The sequence below is a fragment of the Medicago truncatula genome, chromosome 4 (genome assembly GCF_003473485.1).
Source record: "Medicago truncatula cultivar Jemalong A17 chromosome 4, MtrunA17r5.0-ANR, whole genome shotgun sequence".
Lineage (NCBI taxonomy): Eukaryota > Viridiplantae > Streptophyta > Magnoliopsida > Fabales > Fabaceae > Medicago > Medicago truncatula.
Genome location: NC_053045.1, coordinates 37,432,859 through 37,448,259, shown reverse-complemented (window position 1 = coordinate 37,448,259; position 15,401 = coordinate 37,432,859). Strand labels below are relative to the sequence as shown.

Sequence of the window (15,401 nt, the reverse complement as noted above, 5' to 3'; positions counted from 1 at the left end):
TAGCGGAAGGTTTTGGTGGGTTGATGAGTAATGCAGTGAGATTGAATTTGTTCAAGGGTTTTGAGGTGGGTGGCTATGAAGTGTCGGTGATCGTATCTCCGATATGCGGATGGCACCTTGTGTATTGGGGAAGTGGCAGTGGAAAATTTATGGACGTTGAAAGTGATGTTACATGGATTTGAAATGGTCTCAAGTTTGAAAATAATTTTTAGAGTAGTTGTTTGGTGGGGGTAAATGTGCAGAGAGAGCTTATAAAGTTGGCATGTAATTTCTTAAATATCGTAGCAAAGGTTCTATTATGTTTAAGTATTTGAGTCTTTTGGTGGGTGCTAATCCTAGAAAGTTGACTACAAGAGATCTGATGTTAGAGAAACTTAGTGGAAGATTAAATTCTTGGGTGAAGATTTGTTGGGTTAAATGGAAAACCGTGTGTCAACCAAAAAGTAAAGGCGGTCTTGGTGTAAAAGATGTTAGAGCGGTTAATTTGAGCCCCTTGGCTAAGTGGAGACGATGGTTGCTTCAAATGATAGTCCCCTTTGGAAAAAGGTTTTGGTCGGTAAGTATAGAAATCTGAGTAGGGAATGTGTTGGATGTAATGTCTCATGACCGGTTTTCACATCGAGGTGGGGAAATATATTGTTTCTTTAGAAGAATTAGTGGCGTAAAATTGGTTTAAAGCGGAAGTGCTTTGTAAGGAGGGAAATGGGGGAGCAGCAAGTTTTTGGAGAGATAAGTGGTTAGGAAATACACCTCTTTGTAATATTTTTCCAAGGTTGTTTTTGATTTCAGAACAAAAGGAAGGCATGGTGAGAGATTTCCGGGTGTGTAATGGGGAGAGTGGAGTTGACAGTTTGTTTGGCGTAGAAATTTGTTTGTTTGAGAGCGGTCCTTGCCAGATAGTCTTTTGGGGTTGTTGACGACGTTCCAATGGGAGGAGTGGGAGGATAGGTTGTTTTGGCGTCCCGAGGAAGGGGGGTTTATTCGGTGAAGTCGACATATGATTTGTTGGAGGAGTGTTCACTTGTTAACAAATAAATGATAAACCATATTCAGGCATGGTGTATATATGACAAAATTTCTTGAAGGAAAACTTGTATCATTATATCTTTAAGCAATGTATAATCAGTCCAAACAAAGCTCTAACCTAATACTGATAAGGCTAGGACAATGAGACATTTGTACAAGACATTATTCAATCTCAGAATTTAATTTTTTTAAAAATGTAATCCAAGGACACAAATGTTCCATTTTTCTTATCTTAATTGGAACAGTTATGAAACATTTCCCCTATACATATAAACTAATACTAATAAAGCAAATGCAAATTTTGTGTGTCATATGAAAGCAACCAATCAATATCTGAAAATCCAGCAGAATTCAATTATATAACTATATATATTCCTCTTCTTTGTAGTTGTTCTTCTTCTAGGTGTGGAGTGGAGAATCAAGACCCTCTTGAGAAGATAGTGAATGAAGTGGTTGATGCCTCCTGGAAGTAGTAACAGATGGCATTTTCCTGAAAGAAGGTCTTTTCTCAAGCTGTTGTATGGTTCTTTTGGCAGCAAGTTTTCTATATAATGGTGATGCTCTTTCCTTGAACTTGAGAACAACAAAGAACAATATCCTGTAACCTAAGAGAAGGAGAAAAAGTGCTGCCAAGTCCCACCACTTGGAATGGCTTAATTCAATCCCCAACATGTGTGTTATCACATATTCTCCTGTCAGTTTTGGGTTACCCGGGAGCAGTGGATCAAACTCAAGACCAAGCAAGTCATTCTTGTATGAACCCTGCATCCAAATTCATATTAATTAGCATTGAGGTGGACACTAACACCAGATACGACACTGACACGTATACCGATAATAATTATAAAAAAATGGAGGCATGCAGCTACATAAGTTGGTATCGCGTCTGTATCTTTCACGCTTTCGATCTCAAGTGTTGTGCTACTGTACATAGAGCATAAATCTTCAAATTGAATTCTAGAAACATATTATGCTCTTATGTCCAATGTTTTGTAACTCGAGAGTTTACTTCGACTCGTTTTATTTAGGTAAACTCGACTCGTAAACTCGTACGAGTTTACCTAAAATTGAAATTTTATACAATTTATTATATGCATACATATGTAAGCTAATATAATACTGTAAAAAGATCAATAGTGAAAAATATAGACTTACTTATAAATGCAAAGTATACCAAACCACCATAAAAAAGTGGTATGCTTAACTTAGTATCAAAATAGAAAAATTAACACACAAAAGCATAGGTTTCATAAGTCTCTAAAGTCTACCCATCCCAAAAACAAAGTTTCACAAGTTTATAAACTTGAGAATAAAACTATCCAAAAAACAAACTAGGTAATTTCTTCGAAAGGTCAATCTTCTAAAGTTCCATAACACCATTCTCATCTATATCTTCATCTTCGGAAACCTAATGTTTCATTCGCTCCCCTGTTCTTGAAAACTCAAAGAAAATGATATGAAATGTTTCACTTCAATAAGCTGAAACGTATTGTAAGCTAGAAAGTAAATATGTTTTCATTTGGGCTTGAAAAAAAATGGGCCAAAAACAATGGGCCATTTTTGAAGAAAAAAAAAATACAGGAGTAAACTCGCAAAAACGGTAAACTCGCCCGATTTCACACGAGTTTACTGAGTGTTAACTCGGTCAAACTCGTCAAACTTTCCGATTTTACCAGAAATCGAGTTTACCTCCGAGTTAACACGTTTTTAGCACCTAAACACGTAAACTCGGTAAACTCGCCGAATTGACACGCGATTTGTGAAACATTGCTTATGTCTGACATCAATAAAGATGGAAGTGATTGGATGTAACTACATGTGCCAGTATCTAGCAGGCTTTCAATCTAAAGTGTCCGTGCTATTATACATAGAGCATAAATCTTCAAATTCACTTCTAGAAACGTATTATGCTGTTATGTTTATCATCAATGAAGATAAAATAAATGCGCAATTGGATCCTAAAAAGATGTCATTTATGTTGCTTTAGTCTCAATTATGGACTTGTTACTAGGGTACTCTGTCAAAATTGTCAACTTCCTAACAAATTCAGTTCTTCCGGAATCAATTAGTGTATGTTTAATTCGACTCTTGGAGGAAGAAAAATTGATTTTACAGGTGTAGAATTAGTATTGACATGTTTGGATGTTCTCAAGTAGAACCGATTTTGCATCCATAATTGATTCTATCTTGAAGCTAGAAATTGAAATTGTTCCCTCTACACTTGATTTTTAGCCTCAAACTTGTCTTCAACCGACTTTACATAAACATATCCAAATATAAATCACTTTACATTCAACTCATTTTTAGCCATAATCAATTTAGTCAACGACTCAACCGCAAAACAAAACCGACACTTGGTATGAACGGGAATTACCTGTATCGCCCATGCACCGTAACTGATATATGAAATTGGATAGCGCCAAACAGGTTTTGGAAGATCAGATAGCAACCTAAAGAATCCAGAGGTCATCATCATGATTCCCTGCATGAATAACAATATATGACAAATTAACACATGGGGATCATGTGGTAGGTTTCAAGTAGAATTTTCGCCATTTGTTCTTACAATGATTCCAGCTCCTGTAATGATTCCCATGAGAAAATTTGGAACAAGTGCAGCTACAACCATCATGAGACTCTCAATCACTGAGATGCATCCGTAGATGTTAATAGTGAAAAACGCATAGTGAATGAATCCGGGTCTGAATTTCACCATGTTATATGTGATTGTGCAAGAAGTAAGAGCAATAGCAACCAAGAATGGGAATGATGAAAGAAAGTTTGATAAAATAAATGCTGCTACACCATAATATCCATTCATCCTTTCTCTATAAAATACCTGTTTCAGATATATCAACAAAAACATCATAAGCCTAACATAAATGGCTTATTGAATAAACACATATCTTACAGGAACTTTTGTATAAGTTGGTTCTATAATCAAAGTTGAAATGAAGGTAAACTCTGCATATGCTAAAAGTTATAACTTATGACACTGAGCTATCTGAAAGAGCTTATGAAAATGAACTGAAAATAATATTTAGACTTAGCATAAGCTATTTTCAGAGGCTCTTGCAAAGACTTATACAAGTGCTTATGGCATAGGATTTGTACGGATATATAATGGTTATAGCATAAACGCTTATCATATAATATATAAGCTATTTCTATAACAAAAGACAATAACGTGAAGTTGTTTTCATATAGACCATACACTATCCTAGAGAGTTTATGGAAATAAGCTGAAAACAGCTTATGGACATGTCATAAGCCGTTTCTATAAGCTTTACCAAGCAATCTCACAAGTATTTATACCAGTAGATAAACTACAATAAGCTAATCCAAAGATGCTCAAATAAGCTATTCCATACACTTCCAAAGTATTGATGAAAACTTTATCTGTTTATAAACTCATATTACTGATCAATAATTAGTTTCATTTCTTGAATCAATTTTTTTTACCTTCATTTCTTCAATAAAAGATGGAAAGCCTCCAATTGACATGAAAGTCATAAATCCTGATATAAATGCACCACAGGCACCACGAGCCAAGATGGAAGTGTAGCCGTAGCCAACATCAAAATAGATGGTTCCAACACATATAGATACAATGATATAGATCATAATCCTCAGCCAGTAGTAACCAACATCTCTGCACATGTTCACAAATGATCTCCTTGTCAGTGTTTTGAGTTGCTTCCACCAACTAGCTTGGCTTCCAAGGTTTATCTCAGTTTCAAGCCCTTCCTGTAGTACATTTATCATTAACAAAATCAATATTATGAATGACTGACACGGACACCGGTTACTATACTGACACAGAAAAAGAGTATCCTTAGGATTTCAGCTCGGCATGGATATCAGTTGAATTATATGTAATGAAGTGTATAGCTAAATATAAATGCTTACATTGGTTGATTGTTCTTGAATCTTGTCTTTTACCCTTCTGGCATACGTTGAACGCTTAAATCTCTCAACTAGCATTGACTTAATTTGTGCTGTAGCCAAATTCATGAAAGGATCTGCTGAATTTGGAACATCCTAATAAGGCGAAAAAAGTGAAAGAAAAAAAATCCATGTCAATAAGTGTTTATTCAATATCGTGTAAAAGCTAAGGTGTAAGTTGTTTCCGCAATTGTTGAACAAATGAGGGTTAACTCTTCATAAGCTGAAAACAACTAACAACAAAAAGCTAGCTAGAATTGTTTCTAAAAATAAGCTGAAAACAGCTTATGAACATACCGTAAAAGTAAGCTAAAAAAACAATTTATGATCATATCATAAGCTATTTTCAATTATTTGTTAACTGACGTCATAAGATAAGCTCTTGCAAAAGATCCTAAGTAGGATGAGTATATAATTAATCATCTGACACCTCAAAGCATATGTTTAGAATTACTAAATAATACATACAGGAATCCTTTGAGATCCCTTCAGTGTAGCCGTTACAACGTCGAAGTCAGAATTGATGCATCTTAGGAAGTGATCAGAAGGATTTCTTTTACGTGGACAAGGGAAACCAGCTTCAGCAAAAAACTGCACAAGAAATCGAAAAATTTATACAACATGAGCATTAGTTGTTGAAGAAGAGAAAATTTATGAATCAGACACACGTGAATGCACGTGTCAATATCGTACGAATGTCGAATATTTATACGTTTCAGACACTCAGGACACGTCTTGAACTTAAAGTGTCTTTCTAAATAAGAGAAAACAAATCATTCTCAAAATGCGAGGGTATCGACAAGATAAAATCATTGCAGAGACTAAAAACATATATATATATATATATATATATATATATATATATATATATTTGCAGACACCAAAAATGTATTTATACCTCGATTGCCATTTTAGCTTCACCAAAATAAACAGTTTCACCACCAGAGAGCAAGAAAAGATCATCAAAAAGTGCAAAGACTTCACTGCTAGGCTGATGAATAGAAGAAATAACAGTCCTTCCATCACGAGCAACATTTCTAAGAGTTTGGACAACAAAAAATGCAGAAGCACTGTCCAAACCACTAGTCGGTTCATCAAGAAACAGCAACCGAGGCCTTGTGAGAATCTCAAGTGCAATGCTAGTTCTTTTCCTTTCGCCACCACTTATACCTCTCAAATGCCAGTTACCTATTAACCTATCTGCACAGTCATGGAGACCCATTTCAATGATTGTTGCATCAACTAAGCCGTTGATTTCTTCTTTGGACATTGTTGATGGAAGACGTAAATGTGCTGAATATGTTATTGTTTCTTTCACTGTAAGAGTTCCTAACAACACATCTTCTTGTGTTACGTATGCCTGAAGTTTCAACATCAATTAATGAATGAGTATGATGAATGATATAGTTTTATTCAATGATCTATTATCGCATCATTTCATGAGTCTGATAAATTATGTTTAAACAAGTGAATATACAAATTGGTTCAAAATTGTAAGCAAAGCTCAAATAATCTCTTATGTCATTCAAGATTAATCATTTGTTAAGTTCTATCGTTAGAGACTATGATGTAATATGTTAACTGGACATGTTACATTGCTTGTTGATGTTACATCAATACGAGCTCAAAAGCGACAAATGTTTCTATGAAATTTAGGTCATTTCAGAGACAAATTTGCAGGCAGTTACAATTGTGCATGAACTAACTACTATCAAATTAGTCCATGAAAGCGTAAGTTTCATAGACAAATTAATCTCGTGTAATGATATTGATGTGGGATCAACGTGGAAGGATTGCATATTCGACAAACATATCACATCATAAACCGTAACAATAAAAGTTAATAGATTGATTATTTTGTCCGACGCTTTACAATTTCAATCATATATTTACTTTTTCACTAAAAAGCAAAGATTATCTTAACCGATGCTTACAATTTCGATGATCAATTTTCCTAGTCACTCATTTGTATCATTAAGCCATTTGACACGAATTATTAATTGAATGGTTGTGTTAAACACCGAAAGCGCATACAAATTAAACTCTATTCTTTTGGTAGATACACAATTAAGTTATTGCAAAATCACCACTTTTTAGAAAATTTCTCTAGCATTACATGAAATGCATCTATTCATAATTAATTACTTTGTTTTTTCAAAAAGTAAATGCATGTGGAACATTTTCAGTCATTAAAGAAATGAAAATAGGTGCTCAAAATAAATTCTGACTAGCAACAATATGTGTTAGTGTACTTACAACAAAACCATAGCCTGGAGTTTTTTTCTTCCCATTGAGAAAAACATTTCCTGTCATTACCACATTTTTTGCAAGTCTACCTGCAACAGCATTTGGACATTTAGATTAGCCCTGAAAAGTTATGTATCAACTAGCAAATTGCATATGGATAATTGTATTATTGATTAAACTTTGTTACTCCTTTTTTATCTTGTGATTAATGATGATGCTAATATGATTTTAATTTCATCTAACACTGGATGATAAGCATGATAGATTATGCAACACTCAACCATTTATGATATGTGATGATTAGGTGAAAAGGTCAAATTCCATTATAGTGCAAATGAGAAGACAAAAACCATGGTCCCCAGCATGGGCCATGGGGCTTTAAAGTGTGTTTTGGCAATCAATATTCATGGAATTTGATAATTGGTGAAAAGGAAAAACACCAATGCATGGCTATAACTTATAAACCGTAGTTTGGGTAACATGACTAAAGTTTCTCGTTTTTCCGAACGATTTGCCATTTGATGAACCTTATTAACACTTGAATTCAATCACTTGTTTAATCAAACTTTACTTGCCTTCAAATCTAAACTAAGGTCCATTTCTTTTTAAAAACTAAGAATTGAGATAAAAGAACTCTTATGAAGGTAATGAAATGTATATGTTTATCAAACTCTTTTGCAATAATTTTTTGGATATATATTCTTTTCGGTCTCTATTACAAAAGGAAGTTGACTTTTTAGATTCATATAAAAAATAATGCATTTAATCTATATTAAAGACTAAAGGCTAAAATATGGTTTTAGTCCCTGCAAATATGCCTCGTTTTGGTTTTGGTCCCTGTAAAAAAAAAAATTGTTTTTGGTCCCTGCAAAATTTTTTGTTTTTGAAAATAGTCCCTGACCCCATTTTTGTGATGATTTGCATACGTGACACATTATAATTGAACCAATTTTGTAGTTTTTTGTCCCTGCAAAATATTTTGTTTTTAAAAAAGGTCCCTGCAAAAATTTTTGTTTTTGAAAATAATCCCTCCAGGAATTAAAACCAAAACGAGGCATATTTGCAGGAAATAAAACCATATTTTAGCCAAGACTAAATAAAAAAATTCTATTGAAATATACTTGATTAATTGTACACACCTAGATTCTCATGCTAATTGAACCTACCCTTTTCAAAATCCACAAGTTAAGTTAGGTTATGTGATTGAATATAATTTTCCAATCACACAATTCCAACCACCAAAATTTAATAACATAAAGATAGAGAGCTACTATTAACTTGTTCTTTTCAAAGGCAGCTGTCAAAGATTTGGAAATAAATTTTGGAGACAGAAACAGTTGCCACCGCCACTTTGTTACCCAACTCTACAATAAGAGCAAATCTCCAACACAGTAGAAAAGAAAAAGATAAAAACGAGATTTAAAAAAATAAATCAATACTCCATGCACCCCTCTTTTCCTTATTATCATAAGATAAGATAAGCAAAAGGTAAATACACATCTTAGTGTCGCAAAGATATAAATTATTTATTAAAAATTGTGTTAATTTATTTTTAAAATATTTTGAAGAATTTTTTCTTCAATAAATATTTCACCCGTGTCTAATTATAAGACTATTTAAAAAAATAGGTTTGTCGTTAAATATAATACTATTTATAAATTTTTAGATGCATTCATTTATCTTTTTTCCATCTATACCCTTTAGTAATATTCCCTGCGTCATAAATTATAAATTGCTTTGAGAAAAAAATTGTCTTAAATTATAGGGAAATGCTAAAGAGTACCTTTAGGGCATTGTTTAAGAGGATAAAAATAAAAATATTATATTGAAAAATGATGAAAAATGAGGAATTTTATTTTTTCAAAGTCAAAATGTTGTTGAATCCAATGTAAACATATTAATTTCGATTTCCTTAACAAGTGTCCTAAGGGCACTAGAGCACTTGTTAACATAACCCTAAATTATAAGTCTCTTTACAATACCAATGAAACTTAATGTTACTTTTCCTATATACCCTTAACTATTTATTACTTTAACTTTTTTCAATTTTTTAATTTATCTTTCCTATATCATTTATTAAAGACAATTTTGTAGAATAACTCATAATATCTCTTTCTCATAGAAAATTAATTAGATTTCTTAATACATGTTAAATACCCAAAACATCCTATAATTTGGGACGGAAAGAGTATAATACTACCAACTGTCTTAGAATATAAAAATCAACATTAAATAAATTTATTTTTAAAAAGACAATTTAGTAATAGTTACAAATTTTTCACATAAATTTATTACTGCGACAATTTTTCTTAATACTTATGATTTGGACAAAATACCCTTATATTAAAGGATGAAGGGAGCCCTTCGCATCTATAGATTCCTTAACATGTGACCTTTAACATGTCCTAAGCGAAAAAACATTAACCTTTTGTGTTCTCTAATATGAGCAATTTATTTTGAGGGAATATAAGCAATTTTAACTACCTTAATATTATTCTTCCCATAATGCCTTAGTTAAATTATAATTGGATTTCTGAATGCCACTTCCTTCATTATTTGTAGCTGTATAGTGGAAAGGTCACTAACGTATTTTTGTAAATATCTGTATATTTTTTATAAGAAACCCCAATTTTTTTTCCTGGTGATTAAGAAGTACAAAAATAAGTCCAAATATCATCAAAATAGCAAATAAATTTTTGACTTGACAGAATTGGTTCGGGATGGTCCATAATTGTAATGTTTTTTATTGTTAGACAACAATATCATACCCCACCACAGACCAAACCATTAAAACAAGGGCCCTTAGGTTAGTGTCACCAGAATTGAGTTGAATTTTTTTAATAAAACAAAAATTAAACATCAAACTAGTAAATTCAATACACTAAACAAAACAATTAAGCTTCAAACAGTCTCAGAAAGAAAGCTCAAAAGGGAAATATCCAATTTTGGTACATTTAATTATACATAATCCTAATTGAATAAAAGAATTTGTGTACCACCATAGTGAGAAACCATCAAACCAATAAAAGGTTGAACATTTTTTCTTCTTCCAAATAACATGATATTGTGGTTTTTAAAAAACCTTGAATTTACTCATGTTTGGGCAATTCAAGTCATAGCATAAAAAAAAAAAAAAGTACTGTCACAAACAAAGAAACATATATAGCAGCATAATAAGAATGAAGTAACTAGTTATGAACCTGCAAGTGTATCAAGCAAAGTGGATTTTCCAGAGCCAGAAGGACCCATAATAGCCATGATTCTACCAGGCTCAGCAAAACCATTTAACCCATTAAGTAACCTCTTGGTTGGTCCTTTCCCAAAATTTGGCAACATAACTCTTAGATCTTCCCATGCTAAGAAACTTCCTCTATTAAGGCCACAATATGCTTCCTCATCACTCTCATCCATGTTGTATCCTTTGTTGTTGCTACCACTTGCTGCTTCAATCTCCATGTTGTTATGTAGATTTGAAGCTAAAGATAGTTTGAACAAGATATTATTATGAATGGTAACATAAAATAAGCTTAAAAGAGATAAGAAAAGAAATCTAGAATGGATGTACAACAAATGCAAAACAACTAACCATTAATGCTGTACCTAATCAAACAGTTACATGGAAAAATTATGAAGAGAGAGAAAAGATGGGAGAGTTTAATGTCTTGGGTATGAACGGATAGAAGCATATAGGTGGCAAGTAAAGGAAATTAATGTGAAGGTTACATGTGCTTACATATACACCATACTTTTGATCAGTCACACAAATTTGATATCAATGAATGTTGTTGCATTCTCAAACCGTCGTTTTTATTAGTACTAGTAAACTTCTTTTAGTGGGAAATTTAGTTTTCTTAACTTAAGTCAGCGTATTTGTATGTCAAGATATTTTAAGCAATAAATATTTTTTTTTCGAAATGGCACTCTAAGTCACACAAATTTGATGTATGATAACTGATACAACATCCGTCCTTAATTATAAGATTTTTTGAGAATTTTTTTTCTTCCCTTTTTATAAGATTCATTTTCTATTTTCAACTACATTAATTATTTCTTTACATACATGTCCCTATTTATTATACATCTTTTTCTTCAATTAGCAATAAATAGAATGTTGAAAACATAAGCCAACCCTCTTTCTTAAAGGATAAAATTGTAAAAACAATAATAATTACAAACATATTTAATACAAATATCCACTATCTTAATTCCCGTTATTTTTTCAAAAGGGCCTTATAATTAGGGACGGAGGTAGTAATTTAATATATTTTAAAAGATAAAAAAACTAATAATGGTAGTTTATTTGTGGACCACAATTATATTTGGGTGTTTATTTGACAAAATAAATCAATTACCTATAAAATATTTTAGAAAAATTGCTAACGAGTGTTCTGAAGGCATTTTTTAAAGATACTCTTTAAAGACTTTAGATGGTAATTTTTTATGAAAAATTGTACATTCAATGCATTGGATATCGAAAGGGTATGTTCGCTTGCTAACGTATCAGACTCATTCTTCGATCTGAGTTCTAACGCGTCTTTGAAACTATTGTGGTTGGTGGTTTGACCTTATCGATTCTCTGATGCTCCGGATCTATTGAGATCCGCAATTTTCAAGTTGTCATGTCTGCATCCACTCTAGTACCCTCTACTCATCTGTCTTAGTCTCTATGATTGTTCGGACTGTTAATGCTCGAAAGAGCTCTTATGCTTGCTGCTTTGTTCAGGGAGTTGTTGGCTCGTGGAATGTGTATTGTGTTGGCGGTCGGTCCATACGCCATGTTTTTTAATACCTAACTGTTCTTTACGATGTTCACTCTTCACCTTTTTTTGTAACCTAATTTTGCGCCTGTATGTGGGTTCGCTAGGTTGCGCTCGTGATGAGTGATTATTTGTTGGGATAGATTAGGGTTGATCCACTTAGTATGTTTATTATGACGTATTCCCATTTGGATTTTACCTAGGTCTGGTCGAATGCCCCCAGTCTATGTATCTCGTGCTTTTTCATTTAATAGTTTTTCTTTTGTCTAAAAGAAATGCATTGAAAATCGAAGTATTAAACGTTTTCAATGAATAGTTTCTTAATTGAAAATCCTTAAAAAGTGTCATTACGACAATCGTTAGCAAGATCCAATATTTTAAAATAGAAAAAAAAAATTACTAATAACTTAGAAATTAGTTCCCTATCACCATATTTCATCAATATTAATACTTGACACCGATTTCTCTAAACATTCAAATTATTAAATTGAATTTATGCCTGCTCAGCAACCCCATTTAAGTCTGGACGGTTCTGACTTGGCTTTTATAGAGAATTTATCTCTTTCACATTTTTCATGAATTGTTTCTAATAATAGAGGCAAATACTTTCTGTTTTAGTTTTGGTCTTTTACTCCATTACTTAGCACATTACTACCATTCATAATTAAAGAAGTTATATGAGCACAGCAGACTAATGGTGTAAATAGGCTACATACTTGGAGTTAGGTATACAAATTCCAACTTTTGAGGGGGATGTTGCAGCCTCTATATATATTTCACAGTTTCTGTTATCAGTTGATAATCATGTTATTAGTTAGTTCTATTAATCCGATGATGTGACAGATTCAGTAATCAAAGAATGTTGCACAGATTCTACCGTGACAATAATCCAGTGTGAATTGCTTTCATATTCACTCTATCATTTGATGATTTCTTTGCCTTCTCATACTTTTAACAGGTACAAAACTTGAAGGAAAAAAAACTGTAAATTCCTTGAAATGCATAGGATTTGTGAGTATAAATTTGTGAGCCTCCGTAAAAATTGCAAATAATATAGCAGTAATATTTTAATGCAGTAGACCCATCACCAGAACAGTTATTATCTTCAACAAATGAATCATCACTCTTGTGGCGCCTCAAATCTTGTTGGGGAGTCAATTCCCATCATAAATCAAAGGCCTGATATCAAAATTATGAACAAAACTATTCTGGATTATCACAAAGGCAAACTCATCAGGAAATCATAAATACTCCAACGGTATATCAGAAAAGTCATAACAAATGAAAAGAACATCAGATATTAATGGAACCCTACAACATCTATGAGATTTATAGCATTTGAGAAGTCTTACTAAATCAAAATCTATGTTTTTATGAAGAAGTTAAACTAGCCCACCGAAATTGACACGAGAGAATCGGACCTGAGACATGAGAAGAGCACATACAAAGGTCTCATTCCAAGGTTCAAAGCTAACATCATCAGACCATATCCCAAGTGAGTTGATAAAAAGTGCTACCCTGAGAGTAGTATTCGTAACACTTTAAAAGTGTTACCGTTTAGTAACTAATTCGCAACCATTCTCTAGAAAACAATTTTAGCTAATTTTGTTGGGATAAACAACAACAAAGATTGAATATATCGCTCAACGGTCACCAACTTGAATTTTCTGCAGTAATATAAGCATATAAAAGTTGCAAGTTTTAAATTAAATAAAATTGCAAAGTAATCAAACAAAAATCACAAAAATTGTTTCTTATCATATCTAGAATTCCGCCTGCATCATTTACATACAAGATTAGTTGTTTCACAATAAAGTACAAAACATATTGCTTAAGCAACTCGACGACTTCATTAACTAAATTGTTGACTATAGTTGCCATCTAAATATAAACTATTAATACAAATACTCAATCTAATATGAAATTAACCTCAAAATGTTATTTGTAAAGTTCAATTACACACCTTCTCGTACATTCTGTAATTGAAAATAAAATACCTTAACAATCTGCTTTTTTGATGATGATTAACACACACATTCTCATGCATATAGTGGTAGCAGAAGCATTGTGCAACATACTCAGGGATATGGATCCTTCAAACTAGTAGCAGATGCATAATGATCATCATAATAGTTTAAAGAACACAAAACAACAGAAGTTCAACAAAAGATAGCTGCAAATTCCGCACAAAAAAAAAAACGGAGAATAGATCCAAACCATGTACCAGATTAGCCACAAAACTAAGCCAATAAAAACAAAGTACTAACCAGCCAATGTAGCATAAATGTGAAACTTCAATTTACAATAATCAAGTAGCCATAAGCAGAATCATTCAACACAACATAGTTATATGGTGGGGTTTTGTAGTTGATTCATCATGATTAAATTACTAAGGAAATTACCAACTCCGTCGCAAGATTAACATTTTAGTATCGATTTAACAACATCAACAAAAAGCTTGAAAGAAAATACGATAGAGGAAAAAGTATTGGCAAAGTCGTAAGAAGTTAAGTTTCCAATTTAAAATTGAACAGGAAAAAAAACTTACATTGATTCATCTTTGAAGGGTTCCCTCTTTTAATCTGGTGCCAAGATTTGTATAAATTTCCCTCTAAAGGGAATCAAGACATGTTCCAACAGCTAGCCATCAGCACAAAAGATCCAAGTTTCAAATAATGCATAAAAGGTGTTGGTCATTGTAGATAATATCATTATCTTAGGAGTTCACTTTTATTAAGAATTTGAATTATAGATCTATGATTAGATTTGAATTACAATCCGTTGATATGAATTCTTAGGGCGTTGACGTGGAAATATATCCCTTTAGCAAATGAACTCGAAAAATCAATCTAGAACTCAAGTTAGATCCGTAAAGAGTTCCTAGTTGATAGGTTTAAGGTTGCAAGACTTATTTTGAAGTGTAAGAAAAGGCGTGATTGAAGTTAAAATGTAAAAAGAAATAAACGCGTGATGAAAATCTAGGAGAAAAAGTAAAATAAAATGGGATTTTTAATACAAGTAAAAGTGAGTGACATCATCATTCAAATCTGAATAAAAAAAAATACGTCATTCAAATCAACAACTTATTATCCTATATGTGAACCGATGTGTTATCTAGTAGACAAGTTTTTGGAACGAAAATAAACTCCTTTGCATGAAGTTTGATTCTACTATTTATAGAAAATTAATTAAACAAACTCCTAGAATTTATGGATGCATGTGCCTTGTAACTTCGATGAAAAAATTTCTCTTGCAAGTATCTTCTTTTATTTGAATCTTAGGCATTGCAGCTATCTAACTGCAACTTGAGGACTTCTTCTGCACACCTTCGATTTGGCAGTTTGTTTTAAGAAATTATGCAACTTGAACTTTTAAATAGTTCTGTAAACATCTACCTCGAATCTCTATATACTCGACTCCGAGGAT

At 32.4% G+C, this 15,401-nt stretch overlaps 1 protein-coding gene and 1 long non-coding RNA gene across 4 annotated transcripts; both read right to left on the bottom strand.

The window, feature by feature from the left end:
- Positions 1–1,179: 1,179 nt before the first annotated feature.
- LOC11444424 (ABC transporter G family member 15) lies at positions 1,180–11,080 on the bottom strand. 3 transcript variants are annotated; one of them, XM_024783126.2, is made up of 10 exons: positions 10,952–11,080; positions 10,419–10,694; positions 7,228–7,307; positions 5,870–6,331; positions 5,440–5,562; positions 4,936–5,067; positions 4,489–4,773; positions 3,593–3,865; positions 3,401–3,508; positions 1,180–1,788 (listed from the first exon to the last, which is right to left on the bottom strand). In XM_024783126.2, exons 2-10 carry the CDS (start codon positions 10,672–10,674, stop codon positions 1,426–1,428), a joined length of 2,082 nt encoding a protein of 693 aa, XP_024638894.1. In that variant the 5' UTR covers positions 10,675–10,694; positions 10,952–11,080; the 3' UTR covers positions 1,180–1,425. The 3 variants fall into 3 exon arrangements, with proteins under 3 accessions (XP_024638894.1, XP_024638893.1, XP_013456597.1); XM_024783125.2 differs by having other exon boundaries at positions 10,819–10,960; XM_013601143.3 differs by lacking the exon at positions 10,952–11,080 and adding an exon at positions 10,805–10,945.
- A 1,774-nt stretch (positions 11,081–12,854) lies between these two features.
- On the bottom strand, positions 12,855–15,140 carry LOC120580030 (uncharacterized). Its single transcript, XR_005645655.1, has 2 exons — positions 13,397–15,140; positions 12,855–13,154 (listed from the first exon to the last, which is right to left on the bottom strand). It is a non-coding gene; the product is annotated as an uncharacterized lncRNA (long non-coding RNA).
- Between the last annotated feature and the right edge of the window lie 261 nt (positions 15,141–15,401).